The sequence below is a fragment of the Aythya ferina genome, assembly GCF_964211825.1.
Source record: "Aythya ferina genome assembly, chromosome: 1".
In the NCBI taxonomy this organism is placed as follows: Eukaryota; Metazoa; Chordata; class Aves; order Anseriformes; family Anatidae; genus Aythya; species Aythya ferina.
This window is the reverse complement of record NC_140296.1, coordinates 129,337,513-129,360,718: the sequence shown is the minus strand read 5'-3', so window position 1 is coordinate 129,360,718 and position 23,206 is coordinate 129,337,513. Positions and strand designations below refer to the sequence as shown.

The window sequence follows — 23,206 nt, the reverse complement described above, 5'->3', positions numbered from 1 at the left end:
TGCATATGTAGTAGTGGATGCTGGATATATTTCACAGTGAACAGTGAAGGATGAGAAAATATTTTGCTGATCTAAGTCATGTGACTAGATGTTGAAGGAAATTCCTTTTAATTTATTCATTCCAAAGGCTTGGTTGCTTTCACTTTGTCCAAATGAAGAGCGGTTCAACTTCTACAGCCACTGTTTTGTTTAACGTTATTTTCTAGACATTCACCAGAAGGTGACACTGCATCTGCAGCTCTCTGTTAAGCCAGACAAAGAGTGATTCTTGTTTTGGCATGGTCTAGCTCAGTCCTGAACATCATGTACGGGAGGATGTATTCAGCTATGAGTGAGGTATGCCCTGCCCAGGCAGCCACTGCTTATCCCCACATGGAGGGAAAGGCAGCAGTCTATCAGGGAGCATTTTGCATGCTAAATCCACTCTGAGTGTGTGGGCCTAAAGGACAGAGCTGTTATTTGACAGAATACAGATGAAGGAATCTGTGGGACTACACAAACTAAGAAATCTCCCATACAAGTGGGTTACAAAAGGAAAGAGCATATGGCTAAACTTAACTGTTTCTTGAACACAGAGCAAAAGGCAGAATAATGTCAATAGAACCCTGCAGCCAACTAACAGGCAATGTCTGTGTTATACAACTTGCTCTGCTGGTGATGACAGTTAAAACAAACAAAACAAACTGAAGAGCAGTTGAAGAGCATTTTACAAATTTTTACACTGTACATAAGATACAAGGAGGCACTAAGAAACCATTAGGGAAGTTCTATTGCTAACATTTAGCACCTCTACCAAGAAGACAGGCTTCTACTAACAGGCTTACAGTAGAAAACAAAATGATTGTGTTCACATTTGCTGGATTGTGGAAACAATCATCCTGGGAAGTAAATTGATAAAGAAACTATGCTATGCACAGGCAGCTACAGAAGTTGTTATTATTTGTGTTTGTTCTGTCTGGAGGGTCTGAATTCTTTCACCTTCATGACACCAGCACAGCCCAATCGCTGTCTTCTCTTCCATACTGAAAGAAAGCAAAAAATGGAGTTTAAGGATAAAATTTAAAAGTAAAAGTGCACAGTAATTATGATAATTTCTTCTTAGATCTATCCTCATAAGGATTCATATCCAGCACCCTGATAGTAGCTTACATTATTTCTTATGACTTCTGGTTTTGATTTGAGCAAAGCCTAAAAGTAGCTTGCAGATTTACACATCCTCCAACGAGTAAATTGTAAAGGGGTGATTCTGATCCTCAATTAGAGAAGGTACAGTATAGTCCTGCCTCACTAAAGCTTTCCATCAATTTAATATTGTTATTCCCAGAGGTCAGATTCCCTGAGCTTATTCCTAAGTATGCCCCTGCTCAAGCTCCAGTAAACATACACTTTTTTTTCTTTCTATTTTCAAGGTGTCATTTTATTACAACACTCTGACTGAATGTGCAATAAAACCAATCACAAATACCACAGAATGCAGTTAGAGAGAATTGTAACCCAAATAAAACAAGGTGTCTTCCCATACATGAACGAGTAGGATCACCAGGCAGAAATGAAGGTGACCTACTACATGGAGCTGTTTTCCCTTCCAGGGAAGCATACAGTCCCAAGGCAGCACTTTTGGTTGTTAAATTGTCTCTGTGTTCTAATGTCACCAGGCCTGTAAGCAACACTCCAGAGAGCCCCAAAAATGCACATATGGTTCATGTATGTAAGTAAAGCAGAGGTGGACAGGCTAGTGGCAGATGTAGGTTGAGAGCCCTTCCCCTTACAGTACCATATTCAGTGAGCTTGGAAACACTTTTTAGTGAGGAATAAAGTACTGTTTTTGGAGACTTTCTGTATGCAGAAAAGATCACTTGCTATTCACTCCAAGAGAAGGTAAAAGAAAGTTCCTCCAAATCCAACTTGTTTATCAGCAGCAAATGAGATAAAGACACACTAAAATAGGGAAGAGAGAACATCTCCAGATAAGGATATGCCAGAAGAACACAATTCTAGATGCACAAAGAAATAACATTCAGTTTGCTTGCATTTTACTCTTTGATCCAGTAAGTAAAGCCTCTAAATGAGCTGCAAGTATATCTACTTTTTTTTTTTTTCATTATTAATTTTGGTGTGCCTGTTCTGCAGTTTGTGACGTAGTTGACTAAACACTGCTGTGGTGCTGCACAGGACCTTGGAAAGAATTACTCATTGAAAGGATCTCCAGTTTACATTCCCAGATGTCAGTGTGGTTGTTTTGTGAATTGTAACCAAGAAAAAACAGATGTATCATTAGTTTAACCACAAAGTACTGAATTACCCCAATGTGAGGCAGTTTTGCTGTGGATGGGGGAAATGGAGGAGAAAAAAAAGTCTTTGACCTTCACATTGCTGTTTCTCAGAGAAAAGATGACTCCCCCACCACTCACAAATCAGAAAGCAAGGAAAAGACAGGAGATTACTTGGAAGTCTTGATGGCTCTAGGTACTATCATAATGCTCTGATGCTGATTTCAGAAATTGCAAGATCTGGTCTGAGTTGCCATTTGACTACGGTTCGAACCTACTTCCAGAATTAAAGAGAGAATGAAGATTCTGACCACAGTCAAGATGTTTTCATTTTGGAAATCAAAGCAGATTTAGTTTCCTTTTCTGACTCTGTCAAGAACACTATGACCTTAGGCTAGGCTATCCCATCCTTCTTTTTCTCCCACAGGTCCTGCTCTGTAAAAACGAACACATCCATTATCCTTCCCTAGCTGTCTTCCACTGGTCTACCCATATAGATTCTGTGACTTTGAAAAATATGTGCTTTTTGACTAAACCTCTGTTCACTGCTGTCTTTGACTTCAGTGTTTAAATGTATTTTTATCTCATGCAGTATAAACAATACATTTTACTTTCTATTCACCTATTCCAAGTTGCATCCTGATCTACATTTTAAAGAGTACAGCAAAAGCTTTTTTATTCTCAAAGTATGGAATGCAAAACCACAAAAACATTTGACTGCTATTTCAGTATGTTTCCAAACAAAAGAATCTCATGTCTGTATCTCTTAACTCAAGCAATTACAGAAGACAGTCTTCTATGACTAATCCATTCATAACTACACCATTACTGTATACATTGTAAATTATTTATATAAAATCTTTATCAGCCTTATGTAATCATGATTTCCACTCAGTGACAGGAAGGGAAATGTATATTGCAGTACTACTACTGTCTCTTTCAATTGGTGTGAGAAATTAAATAAGTTCTGCCCATGAGTTTCTAATTTGTCACTCTAGCTCTAGTTCCCACTGAACAGCTGTTCAAATCCAGAGAAATCCTGTTGAATACACAAGACTTGCAAAAGAACAACGAGCAGCATGAAAACAGACTTGAAAACACAATAATCAAGATAATCTGAAAACATTAAACAAGGATGTTTTGTACTCAAAGGAGTCGGTATAATGATATTGGATATGGATCCCTGCACCTCTTGGTCATAGGTTCAAATCCAGGACACTGTTGGTACTGACAGCTATCACTGCCTCACAAATGTCCATTGTCCAGAATGAAACAGATACATTGCCTTAATTCAGGCAACACAATGGCACAGAGACTTAAGCTGTGTCTGGCTGTAATTTCCATTGCATTTTATTCTTCAGAACCTGCATATTCGTTGCAGTAACAGTCTCAGACTGCTCAAATGATAATAGCACTAGTCCAGTGGTGCTGCAAAGAGATCTTCTTTTTCCCTTCTGGTAGAATATATATAAGATCTCTGTGAAAGAGCTTGAAAAATGTCTTGACATTCATGAATATTATATATTCAATTTTGTGTGTTACAGCATCATTTTCTGTATGACACTGTTGTCCACTTGAATGTAAGCTCATACTTCCATAGGTAGGAATGTGCAGAAATATAACCAATAAATGCTGAGTGACTCTTAAAGAGAAGGCAGCCTTGAGTCTCTTTAAAACCATGTTTCTAATGGTAAAGCATTCGAACTCCCATGGCTTTTTTAAAGAAGGAAGAAAACACAGAAGTATATGTGTTATGTAACAATCCAGCAGATTCTAGGAATGATGGATTTACTGTTGGCCTGCAACTAACGAACACATGCTAAGTACATTCAACTCTGTATGCATAATTGTAATGTATAAAGGTCCAAAGAAGATAAAAATTAGAAGCAATCCATACTTTTTCAGCCTCCTCCTGAGCCTTGAGGGAAAAAGGAAAGCTAACGATGGGCAAGGAGGAGAGGGGTAGCAGGGAAGGAAGGTAACCACAGGGAACAAGCTGGATGAATTTGTCTTGATTTGCCTTGACTCATAATCTACTGGCCAGGGGAGGAAGACTCATATTCCAGTGTAGTCTTCTGAAACAACTCCGGATTTCACAATCCATTCTTCTACAGAACAGACCTGCTTGTCTTGTAATACAAATGGCTAAAGCAGTACCTAACACCTCACACACAACATTCAAAAAGAAGGTGCTAGAACTGGCCTGAACTCTTTCCGATGCTGAGCTGTTCCATGACTGCAGTTAGAAGCGATCTGTGGAGACTCAAACTGACCATACGTTGTTGAAGGCCCTAACTTAGCTTTCAGAAGCACGATGTAGGCATCGGAAAATAACACAAGAATTACACAAACGACAGTAGATGTTAAAGATCCCTGACATACTAACAAGATGTCTTTAACAGAGCAGAGCACTATGGAACAGTGATCAGTATACATCACAATAAAAAGTATATCAATAAAATTATACAGTCCATAGCTTGTCCCTGACATAAAACCAGACAGATGGCAAGAAGAAGAATAAACTGATGGACACCAACAATGATGTGGTCTATTAGGCACTTAGGGATGAGAAAGATGAAATAGGACTGTGGTATGTAGGATTCTGGAGAAAATCCATGGTGTAGCATTGTGTACTGAGATGATAAAAATATTATATATAACTGACCTGGGAACACAGAGTACTAAGCCTCTCCCTCCCCTCAACAAATAATAAAAATTAGAACCAAAGATGCCTATGCTTCTTCCTAGCTGTCAGTCCTAGTCTTTAAAGAGAAAGATACAGATCACAAGCCATTATAATTGGCAGAGCTGAAACAACAGAAAAGTGGCAGGAAGAGCATCTTTTTGCTTTCCATGAAAGTTAACTCAGCCACCAACACAAAAGTAACACAATATCAGGACTTCTTTATTGAGCTAGCAATGCTCAATATTATTCTAAGGAAGAAAAGACATGGATCTTGTCATCCTTTTAATGAAAAATAGTCAAGTGGTCTTGCTGCAATATTTGAGCTACCAGGCTTAGAAAATATTTGAAAGTAAAAAAAAAAAAAAAAATACGGTTATGTTGGAGACCAGTACCTGTGAACTTTAAAAATATATAGAGAAGCAAGACTAAAGAAGAATAGCAAAAGAACCCTGTGTCAGATTATTTCTACACGCTAGTAAAAGGCCTGTAAAACAGAAAATTCAGTTTTAGGAATCTGTCTTAAGAAGTTCTGATTATTTTAAGGGATCCATACTGTTGCTAGGTACTGCAACAGAACTCAGTGTTCACTGACAGGAAGATAAAAATTTTGGTAGCAAGTCTAAGAACCTCCTTGAGCCAAAAGCTAAGAATGCAGAGCAGTAACTATCAGATGAAAAATCATGACAACACTGGCAAACAGCTACTCTATCAAATCTAAAATAAAGGGCCTAGCAACTTACCAATACCTACTCCTATCCCCAAATCCCCCACATTATTAAGTACCCTAAAAAAAAAAAAAAAAAAAAAAAAAGGAAAATAAAACAGTCAAATAAAATAAGGAGGGTCATCATGTTCTGCTCATTTATGGTAAATGAAACAATACTGATTTCCATGCCCAGACATGCAGGACAAGCACAGATTCCATATAGAATGTGATATTTAGCAAATCACAGAGGAAGAAACTGTTTTAAGAACAAGAGGTGGCCTTCTGATTGGAAAGTACTGAGAAACAGAAATGATGATCAGCTTGCTGTACCTAGTGAGTGCTTACTACTGTACATATCTCTCAATTGATTAGTCCATACTCATTTATGATTGTGGTTAATAAGATGATTCATCTATTTTTTCCCTTCAAAGGGAAACTTGTTACAACTGTGCTGGATTTTTACGGATAACAGTAATATCTTAAAACAATATCCATTTTGGAAGATCAAGGGAAAAAGTATACCACTCTCCATCCATATAACTTTTTTTTTTTTCATCTTGAGAAAATAAAGCTAGATAACCACAGCAAGCTAAGACATAATACTATGCCTATAGCACCATTATTAAAAATACTTGTTTCCAATGTTTTCATATTGTCACTTTTTACTATTTTATTTGGTTAAAGAAGAGCAAATATCTTACCTGGATATCACTCAGCTTATTCAGGAATCGGGTTGTTAACTGAGGTCCATTCTCCATAGTTGGAATGTGCAAATGCTAATAATGAGTAAAGAAGGTTGGGGTGGGGCATTGGAGAAGATGGAAGGGAGATAAGATGGAGAGAGAAGAGAAAGAGAAAATAACATAATAATAGCTTTATATAAATATAAATCCCTTTGGGTCAACAAGAATTTGAATAAGTATTTATCAAGCTTCCTAGTCCTCCTTAAGAGTAGGTAAGGTTAATCGTAATGTTTTAATAGGAGAGCTTGCTCAGCCAGTGAAAAGTTAAATTAGTTGTACTGTTATGCTGTTTTGAACAAAGGCCAATCTAAGCCTTCCAAGAGATCCATCCAAAACAGACAGTTAATTGTACAGGCAAGATACAATTTCTTAACTAAGAAAACAAACAAACAAAAGATGAGAGGGAATGCCCTATTCTGACAACATACTAGTAACTCATTTGGCAAATAACATACTGACACTTCATCTCTCTACAAGCCTCAGGCAGCACTCTTTTTCCACCTCATTTGTGGGTTTCTTTGTTGTTGGTTGTGGTTTTTGTTTTGTTTTGCTTGATTGTTTTGTTTTTCTTTTGACTACAATTCATTATGAGAAAATTCTGGAGAGGCAAAAAAAAAATAAATCTTACCTTGCCCTTGTACAAAATTTTGGAGATAGGACATACAATACAAGCTGTTCCAGCACCAAACATCTCCTTCACTCTGTTCTCTTCCAAGGCAGCTGTCAGGTCACTCATGGTGATGTATCGCTCAGACACTTTAAATTCTCCCTGCACAAGAAGAATTAAACAGAAATTGTAAAAAGTTTAACAAATTATGGTGTTTGTTGTTGCTTGTTTTCCATGGTTGAAACATCTCTGATAGAACTATCTTGTGTTTTTACTTAGCCCATTTGCAACCAACTAAGTTTTGGCTGTGATTTTGTGATCTTTTCCAACCTCATAGTATCACACAAGATAGACTCTAACAAAAAGGAAGCCGGTGATTTGCCAGGTAGAATGCTGATGACTAAATGGTACTTCCTTTTTATTTGGCACACAATGCCAAATATTGCATTAGGGAATAATACAGCAGAATTTGTCATGGGTTATGTGACACAGGATCTTAGTACTTATGGTCTCTAGAGTCCAGAAGTTTGTACAAAAATGATTCTTGTACAAGAACTTTCCATCCCACTCTCGGACAATTCCTAAGCAAAATACTTTTTATTAATTCCACCTGTAATGCCAGTTGGATGCAGTACTTTTCTGTAACACCTGGTGAAATTTTACATTGCAGTCTGCACGCAACTGTCACCTACAAAAATTAACAGTACTGCAGGTATGCATAAAGCAATTCACACTGGAAGCAGTCTTTAAAAAGGAGAAAAGTTTACCTTCTATAAGTGTTGAAGAACAAATAGCAACTGACTGAGGGGAAGCTTTTAAAGAGCAATAGTAATCATTGACCTTTGTAATATTCAAGTGATGGCTTTATGTAGACTTTATTGTCCTACCAGACCAAACTAAAGTTTAGCCCTTGTTTTATATGCAATCTTTTAAACATGGAACAGAGGTGCAAAAGAGAGCAAAGAAATATGATTAGCTCTGGAAAGGACAGCATTTCAAGAGAAAGGCAGGGACACCATGTAAGCAAGGTATCAGACAGGTTAGTAAATGGAGGACAGGAAGATGAGAACGATTTTTGGGAGAGTAGAAGACACCTAATTATTCATGAGCACTAAGGTGAGAGAGATTCTGACATCTCACTGACAGGCCCTAGCAACCAGGAATACCTGTCTGTCTTGTGAAGGAGACAAGTCTGAGAGGTGCATGTGCATATCTATACTAGTTTTAATCTAGATCACAGTAGTACTAGTATGAGTAAAGATGCATGAGAGTTCAATGTAGATCAACAAGTGACATATATACCCCACGAAGCATGTGCTTAGCTCTCTCCATTATGCTTAGCTCTATTCATTACATTGAACTGCAAACTGTATTTCAGGAAGTTTTTCAACTACAGGCAGTTGGAAGCTTGGAGAATACCAAGGGGAAAGTATCACACATGCCTACTTTATTCCTGTTATTCCTCCCTGAACATAACCCTGGGCAAAATGAGGAGACATGAGAATGGGCTAAATGAACCTTTGGCTGTATGGTATTTTTACCCAAGTAATACAGTATAGGCAGAGTGAAGAGTTCCCTGCATTTCAAGATATGAGCTAGTCCATTCAAGTGCCAGATAGGTACTTGGGATGGGTACATTACACAATTGGAATCTGTAAGCAGATAGATGGCTAAGATTGTGGGTTAATTTTAGGTTTCATGCTAGATATTAGGAGTAAGGGTGGAACCATGAGAAATAAGTGGAGAGACAGGCAGACAGCGCTGATAACTAAAATATAGTTGTGGTCACACATGGTAATTGTTTCTATCCTTGCTTGATGTTGTTGGTACTGGTGGATTTAATGAGAATTTTCATATTAAATACTATATGGAGCTACTTTAACAAGCTCAGTATTGTTCTCTGTGACAGGTTTGGGTATTCTGATGAAGTTGCTAGGAATCTATGAATCAATAGGCTTGTTAGTTCCCATTTAGGTTAATGGATTTGACTAGACCAGTTGAACTTCCAGATACTGAACAGCAGAAATACATATTTTTGTAGGTATTATAATATGATGTTTGAAACCATTACTGGAAAGGTCAAAGCACTCACCCAGTTGCGTGCCAGATCCAAAATGCTCTGTCTTGTCACTCCTGGAAGGATGATGCCATCTAAAGGTGGGGTTGCCAGTTCATTTTCTGTCAAATACAAGAGAAATTAAACAAAACAATCAAAAAACACCGAAAATGAAAATCAAAAACTTGTTCAATGTTATCAGAAATGTTCTCTACCCTGTAAGATGCAACATTTTTCAGAGTTTTGTGAACACAGACTGCTCAAATTTAACTCCAACACGTTACTGTTAAGTGTTTGAAACCTTTTGACTACACATGAGTGGACAGGGAAGAAATACATTTAATACATGAATAAATACATGGTAAAGGCTAGTAGTAAGATTTATTCCTCAGCATTATTCCATAATAATGGAATAGTTATTGGGAACCACTGAACAGCTGTCTTCAAATTCAGGCTAGAGAGACACAAGGGAAAGCCATGCCTAATAATGCCAGGGCAGATCATGACTCTCCCTGAACCACTTTAACTTATTTAGGAATATGGTGTTCAGTATTCCAAACGCTATAATGAAACATTTCCCAGGAATTTTGAAGCTTGTTTACTGAATTAGCAAAGCAGTAAAAATCTTGCCAAATTCATTTTGAAAAGAGACCTTCTTAATGATCTTTCCACTTAGATAAAAAAATAAATGTTCATCCAACACTAACTAATGAAACAGTAATACATGGTGATTCATACTTGGTAAATACTTAAATTTACAGTCAGTGGGTCTTTCAGGAATACTCTTCTTTTTTTTTTTTTTTTTTTTTTTTTTTTTCTTTTTTTTTTCTTTTTTTTTTTTCCTAACTGTTTTCTTTTCCCCTTGAGGATCCCCTATCTTTGTTGAACATACATAGATATTATCCAGATCATTAAATCCACAAACCATAATGTTTGGAGCAGCCGTAAAAAATCTCTAAAGGTCCTACACAAATTTGCAGCTGGATAGAAGACAGAAACATGCTATTCATCCTTGCATTGAGAGAGACCAATCTGAACTTAGCAGCTGAACACCCTGTTTTCAGCAGTCAGATAATGTGTGCACAAACACTGCCTGGCAGCTAGTGCATACACAACTCCAGGCTGACTACAGCATGCTCTCTCTCCTCCTCAGGACTTTGGGAGCTGGTGTGGAATAGAAGAACAAAGGATAATAAATGGAATTGTTCATTGAATCTGCTACTCATTGTCCATTCTCTTGAGAAAAGTCTGTTACTTTTTTAATGCAACCAGCTCTAGATTTATTTATTTTAATAAATAGATGTTTTTTCCAACTTATGCTTCCACATTCCTTTTATGAGGATCCACATGCACATATGTTATCGACATAAACTATCATCTCAAAACATGTAATGAGCTGCCCTAGAATAGGCTATATACATTCTGCTCTAGTTTGACTCACAAGTAGTACCATTCCCTAACCTATCCCAGATTCCTAAGTATAGCAGTGGTGTCTACTTTCTCGTGTAGTCAAGAACAATACAAAGTTCTTCACTCCTAATCACGATGCTCATCACATCCTAATTCTGGCACAGCTACCAAAAGAAGAGGACTTGAAAACTTTCCATGAGCCACAGACCTCCATTCTGAACAGTAGGAAGCTGATAGTGCACTTTCAACCTCACCTGCTATGGACTCTGCAGACACAGTCATATACAAGTCTTTCTCTAGCAGAAAGCTTCAAATAACATGGACCTTAATACCAAAGTTTGTGACTACATACCTTATAACATTCTCTTTCTGGTGCTTTTGCTACAAATCTTGTCCAGAACCCATTTAAGTTCAACATAGCATATTAATTGATTTGAGCTATTTTGAAAAGATGCCAGGTCAGACCATCCCCCAAACAGCACTGAGCAGACAGGACATGGGAGTCTCATAATGTTTCAGACAACCTGTTCTGTATAATTTTGTCAAGTATACATATGATGCCTACCAGCCTAGGGCTACCTAAAGAACATTTGATCCCCCGGATATTTGGCAGAGCTGATAATACTATACAATAAGGTATTCCAAAATGTTTGTTCTCTGTGAATTGATGCCAAAGCAGGCTCCATGTGACATCAGATTGTCCATCTCTGGGTATGCAGGCTGTGAGCTCAGGCTCAGTTTGCCTTCTGAGTTATTCTGGTGGGCTAGGAGCCTTAAAATTTATAGCAGTTATAAAAGGGAAAAACATAATTTGAAGGAAAATGTTGGGGTTTCTCTTCTTTTGAATACTGTTATTACTTGTTATAATAGTAGCACTTTAAGTCCAGTGACCCATTGCACCAGACATGGTATAGGCACGCCATAACAATGGAACTCCCACGGGGAGTTTAAAGGTATTTTTAAAATGAAGTCTTGCATTTTACATATTCAATTTTAATACACCCACATTTATGAACATACAGGAGATAATATTCCAAACATGGGATGCCTTCAGTACTAGTCAGACAACAACAATGCAGAGAAATTTACCAAAATTATCATTTACCAAATGATTTACCAACATAAAGTGAACTTCAGAGTCAATGATAACCCAGTGAACCCTGATTTCATGGATGTGAATGGCTGACTTTTGCTCCAAGTTTGTTATGGACCTTTCTATTTCTTTCTTCTCCTTATTTCCCTCAGGCTTTTCTTCTACTCTCCCCTCATGCAATCATTCCACCTTTTCATCTCTGCTGATTTCCTTTCCTCAATTACTTCTCTCTTTCTCTTTGTCTGCCGTATCATTCATGCTGCTCTTCCCTCCATGCTTTTGCTATGAACTCCTATTAGAGCAGAAGGTACAATAATTACTCTGTTAGTAGTCTACTTGCTCCCACAGCAGAAATAATTCTCCACTTACAGAACAGTAATCAAGCTTGCATGTTATTTTACCTGAGTGTTCCAGTAAGTCCTTTAAAATATTTAACCCTATGTATGGTGTTTTGAAGTGGGTGTTATTGATTCCCATTTTCTTAAGAAACTGAATTTTTGGCAAATGTGTACAGATTTCATAGTTAGCAACCTTCAGGTTGGACATTACGTTTAAATTTCAAGGTTTTCCAGAAAGTCAAGCTTATGTTCTAGGAAGAAGAAAAAAGATTATTCAAGGAAATAAGAGCTTTAGTGTTAACAGCCTCTTGGGAATATTATGTACTCTGAAGAGACAAGTGGACAGTACAGCAGGGTGACCAAAATTTTCATTTTGTGAACATAAAACTATAAATAGTTATTGACAAATGGAATATCATGCTCCCTTATTTATGCAACAGTGGTGATCCAGATTTGGTCATATCACAAGCCTCAACCAGAGGAACAGGGGGAACACAAAAGAAGCATAGAGGATGTCATATTATTTTACAAAAAATTACTTAATTTCCTACAGTTTCCTCCACAATGTTACAAATGAGACATTTTTCCAGGCTCCCTCACTACCCAAGACAATGTGTCATGTTTAGTAACAATGTTGTAATTGAGAATATAAAGCAAAGGCTTACAAAAAAAGCCTGCTGTCATTGGAAGCATGGATGTTCTTTAGAGTGGGCTTTACCGAGCTGGGTCCTTGGTTTGTTACACACCATGTAGAACACATTCAGACTATTCTGCAGTGACCTTTTAACACACAAACAGGGGCATTTTCCTTTTGATGATGATTTGCAATTTTTGCCTCACTTTTTTTTTTTTTTTTTTTTTTTTTTTTGTGTGTGTGTGTGTTAGATCACTCTCTCTCTCAGCTGCAGAATTTGCATAACAAAACAAAAACACAGCCTAAGTATCTGTTGTGAAGTGAGAGAAAATAATAGCAGACACTTAAAATCACTATGTAAAGCTATAAGGCAGGTATAGGATGGCTCATATTGGCAGCAAGAGTCATTTTCAACTAAAGATATCATAAATTAAGCAGTAATCAACACACTAGAAGATAGAAAAGTGCTCCAATGATGCTAATGACCATGTTGTGTGAAATGGCAGGTTTGCCAGTACACTGTTAGCCTGGGTGGCATGAATTACAAGTTGTTTGCTACGGCCACCTCACAATGGTACTATTCAGCGGTGCACTGGTAATACAGTGATTGGCAGATCTTTGGAACAGTACGGTGCTGCAGCTGGATAATTTCAGCATATTCCTGGTTTAAGTACAATGAGAACATTGAATTCTAATTATGTCCCCCCTTCACTGTCCCTTCCCTGGACAAAATGAGCCAAAATCTATTTTCATGTCTCTCTAGTGAAGTTACAAAAGGCGTGAATTCAGCCATCTAACTACACTGACAAATCCACTGCTGTTATAATGAGATTGCTCATATTTACAGTTTCATCCACAAGACTTCACAGACTCATTCAACAATGAGAAAACATCATTTCAGTCCTTCAGAAATGGTAAAGATTTTGCAGAAAAACAAGTAATGAAACTGGAGATAGGAGTCAAGTAGCTGGATTCCCATTACACTACATTATCCAAAGCTGTCTCTATACTGCAGGTGAGCACTGTCAGAAAAATGGCAGTTTTCAAGGATACCTACAGCACTATGACTAAATCAGAGTCTAAACCCTGCATATGCTGCCATGCAAAAATTCAGTGACAATTTTCATGAAGGACCAGCACTCATGAAAATCGAGAGGTGTCCTTCCATTCACCACCATATATGCTGGCTCGTTCTTCTAAGGACTCAAACTTATGTGGTCTTCTAAGCCAGTAGTCAGGTGCAACTATTTGTTCTTAAGCACTGAATACTTGCATGCCCAGTGGGTGTTTCCAAGATGTCTAAATCTTGTCTGCTTATTAACTAGATAGTTTTCGAAGCAACATGTACATTACTCAGAGGTGTAGATGCAAAAAGTTAAAAACTGTTTTAAGAATAGCATATCTTGAAAGTATCATTTGAACACCACTGACATAGAATGCTGACTGACACATTTCTGTCTGCCTCCATTGGACATTCAAATTCTTCAAAGAAAGAGCTGAGTGCTTTATCAGCTAGATGCTGAAGCACTTTTGGCCATGCTTCTGAAACATGTGACTTGCTGGAAAGTGATGATGGGAAAAACCCATGTGCAAAGGGAGAGTTTGAAGAGTTGCACAGCCATAAGGTGGTTTTAGTATGTTTGCATTGTTTCTGACACATCTCCAGGATAAAGAACGCAGCTAAAACTGACAGCAAATCTGCTATGCTACCCATATGTGACTAGACTCTGTCCTTCTGAGCATGTGGAAGGTTCAGCTGTTTAAGTATGTTGTTAGGCATTGCTCATGGCTGCTCTGGAATCTCCTCTTTCATAACGGTAGGACTCACCTATCAGTTCTCAGAAGGGAATAGACATTCCCTTTGTTAAGTCATTTCATTAAAAAGTTTATGATTGGCACTCTAACAATCATTTTGTGGATTATAGAAGGAGGTCACTATCCCACTAAGATGATGAAGTGGATGATGGCTGGCATTTTGGGAGGTCCAAATAGCTTCTAGAAGCCTTGTACATAGAATATGAATACCTGCCTTATGATCCCAACTGTCTACTCTAATAGTTTTCATGTTGTGTGTCACTATACCTCCATCTTCATTTATCCAGTATAGAAACAGATTCATTGTTCCAACTTCGGTTATTTGGTGATCTTCTCCATAGAGCCACAGAACCTGCTGGCAGCCTAACTCCAGGGCTTCTTGCTGGGCATAAATAGAAGAACCATAATTCCTTTCAGAAACAAAAAAAGAAAGAGCAAACATATGAGTATCTCACTGGGTATTTTCTTATTTCTGTGCAAGGTTCAGTGCCCATGTCCTTTACTGCAAAGGGCTCATTTTCCATTAGAAGTACTTCACTGTTTTTGTTTGTTTGTTTGTTTGTTTTTACTAGATCATTTTGTATCTACAGCCCCCAAATTTTGAAGGGCTAAGTAGCATCAACAGCTCAAACATATCCATCCAAATTTTCTCAGAATTAATTCTTGTTTCATTTTCTGGATATTCTAATCACTGCAATTAGACACCTTAGTAAAGAATTCATCTTTATTTAGCAGTTGGAATCCTGGACAGATGCAATAATTCTCATCCAGAGCATGGTTCAAAAAAAAGCAAAACCAAAACTATCCACCTAATCTTAACTATGTTAAGTGAGAAGATGAGTAGTTAGACCTCTTAGAATACAGAACCTTCAGAGGTAAGCTATTTCTTTTCTAGTAAAAAACATTCACAGAACTAGTTTAACAAGAACTAGTTTACAAGTTCTTATTACTAGTTTACATTCACAGAACTAGTTTAACATGAGCAAGTGTAGAGTCCTGCACCTGGGAATGAACAACAACATGTATCAGTACAGACTGGGGGATGACCTACTGGAGAGGAGCTCTGCAGAGAAAGACTTAGGGGTCCTGGTGGATGACAGGTTGACCATGAGCCAGCAGTGAGCCCTGGTGTCCAAGAAGGCCAATGGGATCCTGGTGTGCATTAAAAGGAGTGTGGTCAGCAGATCAAGAGGGGTGATCCTCCCCCTCTACTCTGCCCTGGTCAGGTCTCACCTGGAGTACTGTGTCCAGTTATGGGCTCCCCAGTACAAAAAAAAAAGATTCTTTCTCCTGGAAAGAGTCCAGTGGATGGACACAAAGATGATATGGGACCTAGAGCATCTTCCTTATGAGGAAAGACTGAGAGACCTGGGTCTGTTTAGCCTTGAGAAAAGAAGACTGAGGGGGGATCTTATCAATGTTTACAAATATCTTAAGTGTGGGAGACAGAAGGATATGGACAATCTCTTTCCAGTGGGGACAGGACAGGGGGCAATGGTCAAAAAATGGATCATGAAGAGTTCTACACCAACATGTGAAAGACTTCTTCATGGTGAGGGTGATGGAGCACTGGAACAGGCTGCCCAGGGAGGTATATATCTCCTTCTCTGGAGATATTCAAGGCCCATCTGGACACCTACCTGGGCAACCTCCTCTAGGGAACCTGCTTTGGCAGGAGGGTTGGACCTGATGATCTCTGGAGGTGCCTTCCAACCCCTACAATTCTGTGATTCTGTGAACTTATTTTTTTTTTAGTAGCTCTAGGAGCCACAGATTAGCCTTGATGAATTTCATGTCCTTGAGGGGCAAGTGTTTTCCAAAAATGTTGCCTACAGGATGAACTTAACTACATAATTTATGTTCACCCTGTAGCTGCTCTGGGAGGAAAATAAAACAAAACAATCACAACAACAACAAAAAACGCTTAAAACAAAACAAAACAAAACAAAACAACCTTTCACTTCTCATGTTCAATAACCATCAAACCCCCAAGTCAGCAGGTCCAAAGTGCAGACTGCACTGGAATTCAGGTCTCGGCTCTGGGCCACAATTGTAAATCAAGTCAACAGTGACTCCAGAGTATTCTCTTTTTAACAGCAAATTAAAGAATGCAGAGGAAACAAAATATTTCTCAAACTCAACAAAAAGCAACAAGTAGGAGATCAAAATCTCAGAGCATCAGACCAAAGGTAGAAAAGCTCTTTTCTTGCCAATTGATTATTCTAGTAGTTCAGCTGAGCAGCACTTGACAGTTACTAACTTCCTGCCTAGAAAAGAAACTCTCAGGTAAATACAAAAAGCCTTGCTTAAACCAAAGACCACTTTTGCACAATTAAATCATTTATTTAGCCACATCCCAGTTGCTTGCTCCAGTCAAGTCCTAAGCAGCTTAATTCTGACAACTCAAGTATGTGAACATAAATAATTATGTTTCTACTTAAGTGGCACTTTGGCCTAGTTCAGCAGAAAACTGCCAGACCATGGACACATATACACAGCTAATTGCCTCATGCTTTTCCAGAAACACCCATACTTCCCTAGCTAACTGCAGATGGCTTGTCAGGACAGTCTGCCAAGGATGAAGGTCAGCAGTCGGTGCTGCTCACTGCCCAGTTGGCAGTGGACCACTATACTGAAAGCTGCATCACAGGAGTGATATCTTCAGTGTCAACTTCTGCAAGGGAAATGAGCCAAAGTACTACATGGACACCTTCCAGGTCCAGTTCCTCAGCCTGAGAGGCTGTAAAAATTGTCTCTCCCCGTAGCCCACTTGACTGTAGTATCCAAACAAAAATACACAACTGAATTGTATAGGTAATATTCATAAAAGACTGCTTTGAAATCTTTGTCATAGTATATTGTTTGCTTAACTGCTACATCTAATACCCCTACTTCTGCTAGATTAGACACTTCACTAAAAAACGCATCTCCTTTGTGAAGTATGTGGAGATAGATTCCATACAAATGCAGAATCAGGTTTTCTTACCCTCCCAGTTTGCAGTCCCCTGTTCCTCCTTTCCAGGCTCTTACATATTTGGGATCTGCCCATAATGATATTGGACTAAAGCTTCCACTTGCAAAGTAAGGGCCCACAGGGCTCAGTATGACATACAGTAGGGCTTTAGTTGGCTTCTTCACTCCAAGAGAAGGCTGAAAATAAGGAATGTAAACAAGTAAAGTTACAGGTTTACTTCACTCTGAACATCAAATGCACAATTAGCTTCTGAAACACTGTGTACAGAGAAACTGTAGCAGTGGAGTGCTTTTACCTAAAAAATGCGAAGTTCTGCAATGAAGAGGAAATATTTATATAACTTCCTCCCCCATCCTAAGCAACATGACAACACTAGTTTTATGTACAGTCACCACTCATTTACAGCTCTTTTATTTGTCGAAATATTATTTTTATCTTCTCACATAATCTCAAGCTTTTGAGAATTCAGAAATTACCTCAAGAAAACACTATATAATTATACGAATTAATTAGAGCAGTAGCCTGCAAAACCTTCTGGGGAGGCAAGGACCACCATGAGCAATAGCAATGGCGGAAAAACCACTGTCAGCTGTATTAGTGATGAGAATTAACCAATGACAATTAGAACTGTCATTGGTAGAGTCAGGTGCTGTCTCTGTGACAATCTCAAATGATTTGTCTACTGGAAATGATTCACACAGCAGGACAGAAAATAACGTGGAATGTATTACTTTTTCCCCTACAGATGGCTTCTCATGCTTCAAGTCATCACTTTCAACACCTGAAGACAGAGGTGAAAAGCCTGACACTGGTCAAGGTCTGAATTCTGCAGCTGAAGACTCTGCTTATATATATGATACTTGGCAAAGCTTTAGAGTGATCACAAAACAGTTGAGGTTGGAAGGGACCTCTGGAGACTCTGGACCATATGCAGTTCTTGGGATCTTACAGGCAGCTGTTTGGGCTACTATTTCCTCTCCACTCAGAGGAACTAGTCCCCTAAAAAGAACAAGCTCATCCTTGGGTTCTAATGTTAAGTCTCCACAACTACTAGTAGTAGTTATTGAACTAAATTATTCTAAAGAAGAAGACTTGGACTAAAGTTTTAAGCAAAATACTGTGCACAAAGCACATGAAGCTAGACTGGGAAGTACGGGGGGAAATGAAAAGGTAAACATGGAACTACTGGAAACTTCACAAGAGTCTTCCTCAGGTGCAAAGAGGATGCTTTTGACTTCTGTCCACCTTACTCTTTCAGCAAAACTTTTAACAAAATAAACATTAAATAATTGAGGTCTTGGTATTTTTCATCATTCTTACACAATTATTCAAAATATGATGGTGACTGGGTTTTCGAACTGGGCTGATTCAAAAAAGGTCAACAGGACTTGCAACTCAGGGACAACACATGATATTGTGGAAAGGCCAGATATGTTGTGTACCTTGAAACAAATCTCAATAGAATTTCCAAAAAATGAATGAGAAAAAACTCTTAATATTAACACTTTATGGTTGCTGAGTGGTGATCCTTCCATCCCCAAATCTGCAACTAGTTTACAGACTTTAAGTTAACAAAGTCCTAAAACACGTGTGTATAGTGCTCACGTATGCTAGCTACATAAGGGTATGGATATTGCAGAAAAGTGACTTGTCTAGTTGGGAACCACAAGTTCTTTAGTTTCTTTGTACTATGATCTACCACTCTAGCTTTCTCTCTTGCTGCTGCTAAAAAAAAAGTTAAAAAGTTTTAATTAAAATACACTTCCTGCTTCTAACTTCTGTACTCTCACATATTCCCCTGATTGTTAATATTTTAAAGGCATACATTACCATATAAAAGGCATTTATACTTAAAATACAAAACCAAATAGAATTTAGGTTTTACTGTAATTGCTTATAATAGATGATTCACTTTACTTTCTGTGATCTGCCTCAGTATATCCACTAGATGGTGGTGTGGTCAACATAAATTTTTGAAGTAGAGCTACAGGTGACTAATACAGAGGTAAAGAACATAAAAACAAGTTGTCCCTGAAATGTAATACCGTTGCCTACCAACTGATGCATATTTGCCTTTATGGATGAAGGATTTTGCTTTGTGCTTAAATACATAAAAATTAAAAATGAAAAAGAAAGTTTAAAACCTCAGTTCCGATTAAGGTAGGACGGATATACAGGCTGGCAGCAGTTGAGTATGGGACCCACTCCTTTTCTACTTCCACAAGTTTCCGGATGCACTCCAACAGCTCGTTCTGATCAAAACTCTGGGAAGGAAAAACAAAGGGAGAAAAGAAAACAGAGAAATATAATCTGAACAACCTGTAGTCCTTATAGATCCATATGTTAAGGGGAACATTTCCTCATCCCATAGGGTTTCACAGGACTTCCTTGAATTCATTTCTTAAAGATCCCATTTAAGATCCCAAAGTCTTTGCCTCTGTGCCTTCTTATTTGTTATCCCAAATGCCCTCCTGCTGCTACAAAGCATCCTCCTGAGTTAGGAAAAAGGAGCTATTGACCTTTCTTGCCTTCAAAGCACATGGAAAGAACTCCCTGTGCAGCCAATCCTCTCACTTCCGAGGGCATGCTGTGAGCTTCGGCAACATCTCTTCTGCAGAAGAGATTTGGATTAGAGATCCAAAGGGCGCACAAAGTCTCCCAATTTTACTGCAAAGCTAATAAGCATGGGAGGAAATTCATTGGCCAATATACAACTGCTTAAAAGCAGCATGAATTTCTAGCAAAACCAAAAGTGAAGGTACTCAGAGGTCAAAAGATTTAACTGAGGCAAAAAGCAAGAACACTAGCAACAGAGCAATTTAATCAGCTGTCTGCATGCAAACAGAAGCTGTCTGCATGCCTACAGAGCAGTGCTCATCTCTCAGAAATAGATTGTGCACACCTGAGGCAGTAGGGACACAATGCAGAAAGGAAAACACTGCTTTGATTTAACAGAAAAAATAACTCCTAACCATTCACAGAACAGGATCTCTTAGAGTTTAACAGAACGATTCAAGAGTTAGCATACTTGATAAATGTTACATTACCATAATGTTTCAGAGATTTGCACTCTGAAAATAAAAATACGCTCTGACTTAAGGAGAGTAAGATGTCTTGGCTACGTACTGGCAGAGTTGTTCGTCTTGCTGATCGTGCCATCCTGTCCATGTTGAGGCTTGGCCGGAACAGGCGGATTTTGCCATCTACTCCTCGATAAGCCTTCATTCCTTCAAACAACTACCAAGCCAAAAAGGAAGAAAAAGAAGTTGGATGTTACTTGAGGCATGCTATCCCATGATGATCTGTGCAAAAGTAGAACATGCCTTTTGGAAGTGAAATAACTTCACTTTCCTGCTCACAGTACTCAAAGCATAAATGCTAACTAATTAATCCTTGCAACACACTCCTGTGAGGTATAGTATTACAAAGTTTATATTACAAAGATGACTTGTCTGTGCTTCTGATACATCTTTCTCTGTCAGGTAACTTACTGATAAATGTTCTTCTCATAATTTGGTTACAACAATTAAAATTTGTAGCATGTGTTTGACTTAACTACTCCCTTACGTTATGACTGATATTTAAGGCTTAGCCAAAACAGTACTCTCCCTTATGAAAAAGACCCATTGAATTCAATGATATATTCTAATCTTTATGAGGGCTCTGTCCAAAACAGATTTTGGCAAGAAGAGTTTGATAAAGTAATTAAGGGAAGTCTGTTGCAGTTCATGCTGTAGTCATAGCAAAATCTTGGTCACTCATGTCTCCCATCTGCTCCTATACTGTAGAAGGGGGGTTAGTTAGCACGTGAGACAGGTGCATCAGCTTCATACTAGAGGAATAATGTATGCAAATGTTCTATCTACTTAAATTTGTCAGAATTGTCCCATCAAACTGCAGAACATGGATGACTAATGCTGACAATAAATTTACCAGAAACTCTTATCCCACCCTGCCCTCTCAGCGGAATACTCTACAGGGTCCTCTAACTACAGCAAAAATAAAAAATAATTAAAAAAAAACGTATACCCACTAAACATCCATAGTTATTTGCAGTTACAGTTTGATAATTTCCAGTTTCAGTTTTAGGTAGATAATACATGTATTATATAAACATATTAATATATACATGTACATATGTTAAATTATTGTTTAGATTAAGTATTAAATGTTCATTCATGCTTACTTTGTTCCAATTTTTATAGATTATTTTCTGAAGCATTTCTTTGTACGTTAAGTTTTACTTGAAGTTCCATGACTGTAACTGCATCACTTTTGTCATTGTCCTCAGACTTATTCCTAACGGCTTCCCCAAAAATGCCTGCAAATTCATTCTAAATGGTTGAAGGCTATATATGCAATTTTTTGACTAAAGAAAAAGATTCTTACATTTGTGTGTAAGTAATTTTAATATAATACTCGAGGCTTCATTATTATTACATTCTACAATATTTTCCCATAAGGATCAGTGAAATGTAATGTTTAGAAAGCTTTTGTACAGTCCAGACAGAGTTAGGTCTTTCCACATGACAAATTTTAATTGTGTTGTAACTGGGTTGCAGGAATCCTGGCAGTTTCCCTTAGGCCACACACAAATTATGCAGGAGAACCAGAATTAGAACCCAGAACTTTTTGCCTTCAAAATATAACTTATTCCTATGGCAATACAAACCTTACTAAAAGCTTTGTGCACAGATAGTAAAACAAAACCAACAAAACAAAACAAACAAACTGTTCCTAAAATAGACATTGTAGCTACAAAGAAAAGGAAAAAAAAAAAAAAAAAAACTAATGGCATAGCTGGTGTAATGGTTGATACTTTTATATGATTTTTATTGAATCAGTTTCTTATACCACATTTCTGTAATGCTACAAGTTCTTATCACAGAACAGTTTTTCCCCCCCCCCACCCTTCTTCCAAAGGCATTCACCAAACTTATTAATGAGAGGGAAAAGGAAGGAATGTTACTACTAAGATTTGATCAATGGTTTCAGAGAAAAAAGAATCACATCATTACTGAAACACAAAGCGTTCTCAATCTGTTAAATCTTTTGTTCCAAAATACTTTTAACCTTCAAGAGCTCAGCAAAACCTCTCACTTATTAAAAAGGGAGATAGTGATGTGTTCCAGAAATGCCCATCTTGAATGAGAGCAACTGCACCAAATGTTGCTTGATGGTTGGTTACTACAGTGGTGTGCAAACAATATTATCTGATATCTGTACATCACAGGAACTGGATCTGGAGTTCAGCAGATCCAGACAATCACACTGCATCATGAAGGGCAAGGAGAAAGGGGAGGAAATGCCAAATTCATCATTTTTTTTTATACCCACTGTGTATTCATTGAGCCACAGCATTGGCACCAGACTCTCCTCTGTCTGTCCTCTTGGCTAGAGGAAACGTGATGCAGTAAGGGTAAAAGAATAAAAAAAAAATGGAAAAAAAAATAAGAGCATATTCATATTAGCAATGACTTCAAACTGGGCCAGAGGCCAAGCATTAAAGCAATATGCTACTAAGAGTGAAATATAGATTTGGGACTCCAGCGTGGTTTCTTACTCCTTGGGCAGATCAAGAGCTGCAGCATTATTCACAGGGTCCTGTTGTAATTTACACAGGAACTTCGGGAACTAGGTGGGAAAAAACAACAAGCACAAAAAAATAAAAATAAAAAAAAAAATGGTGAAGGGAGGAGCACAGGGACAACAAGCAGGGAAAAGCTCAAACCTTCCCTTTTACTAGCGGATTAAAAAAAAAAAAAAAAAAGAAAGAAAGAAAAAAATAAAGAAAAAAAGAATAATAAAAGAAGCATGAGAAACTCCACTAACTTCAGTGGAGAGACTCCCAGACTCCCACCTACACAGAGATGG

General features: G+C 38.0%; 1 protein-coding gene across 1 annotated transcript in view; it reads right to left on the bottom strand.

Annotated features, from left to right (window-relative positions):
- Nucleotides 1-689: 689 nt before the first annotated feature.
- Nucleotides 690-23,206, bottom strand: part of BCAT1 (branched chain amino acid transaminase 1) — a 57,983-nt gene continuing 35,466 nt past the window's right edge. Inside the window, exons 4-11 of the mRNA XM_084509191.1 lie at nucleotides 20,459-20,569; nucleotides 19,477-19,596; nucleotides 17,345-17,508; nucleotides 14,626-14,768; nucleotides 9,105-9,190; nucleotides 7,034-7,174; nucleotides 6,364-6,438; nucleotides 690-1,022 (exon numbers count right to left, since the gene is read on the bottom strand). Coding sequence (XP_084365317.1) covers nucleotides 981-1,022; nucleotides 6,364-6,438; nucleotides 7,034-7,174; nucleotides 9,105-9,190; nucleotides 14,626-14,768; nucleotides 17,345-17,508; nucleotides 19,477-19,596; nucleotides 20,459-20,569 — 882 coding nt within the window. The 3' untranslated portion in view covers nucleotides 690-980. The remainder of the gene's footprint in view (nucleotides 1,023-6,363; nucleotides 6,439-7,033; nucleotides 7,175-9,104; nucleotides 9,191-14,625; nucleotides 14,769-17,344; nucleotides 17,509-19,476; nucleotides 19,597-20,458; nucleotides 20,570-23,206) is intronic.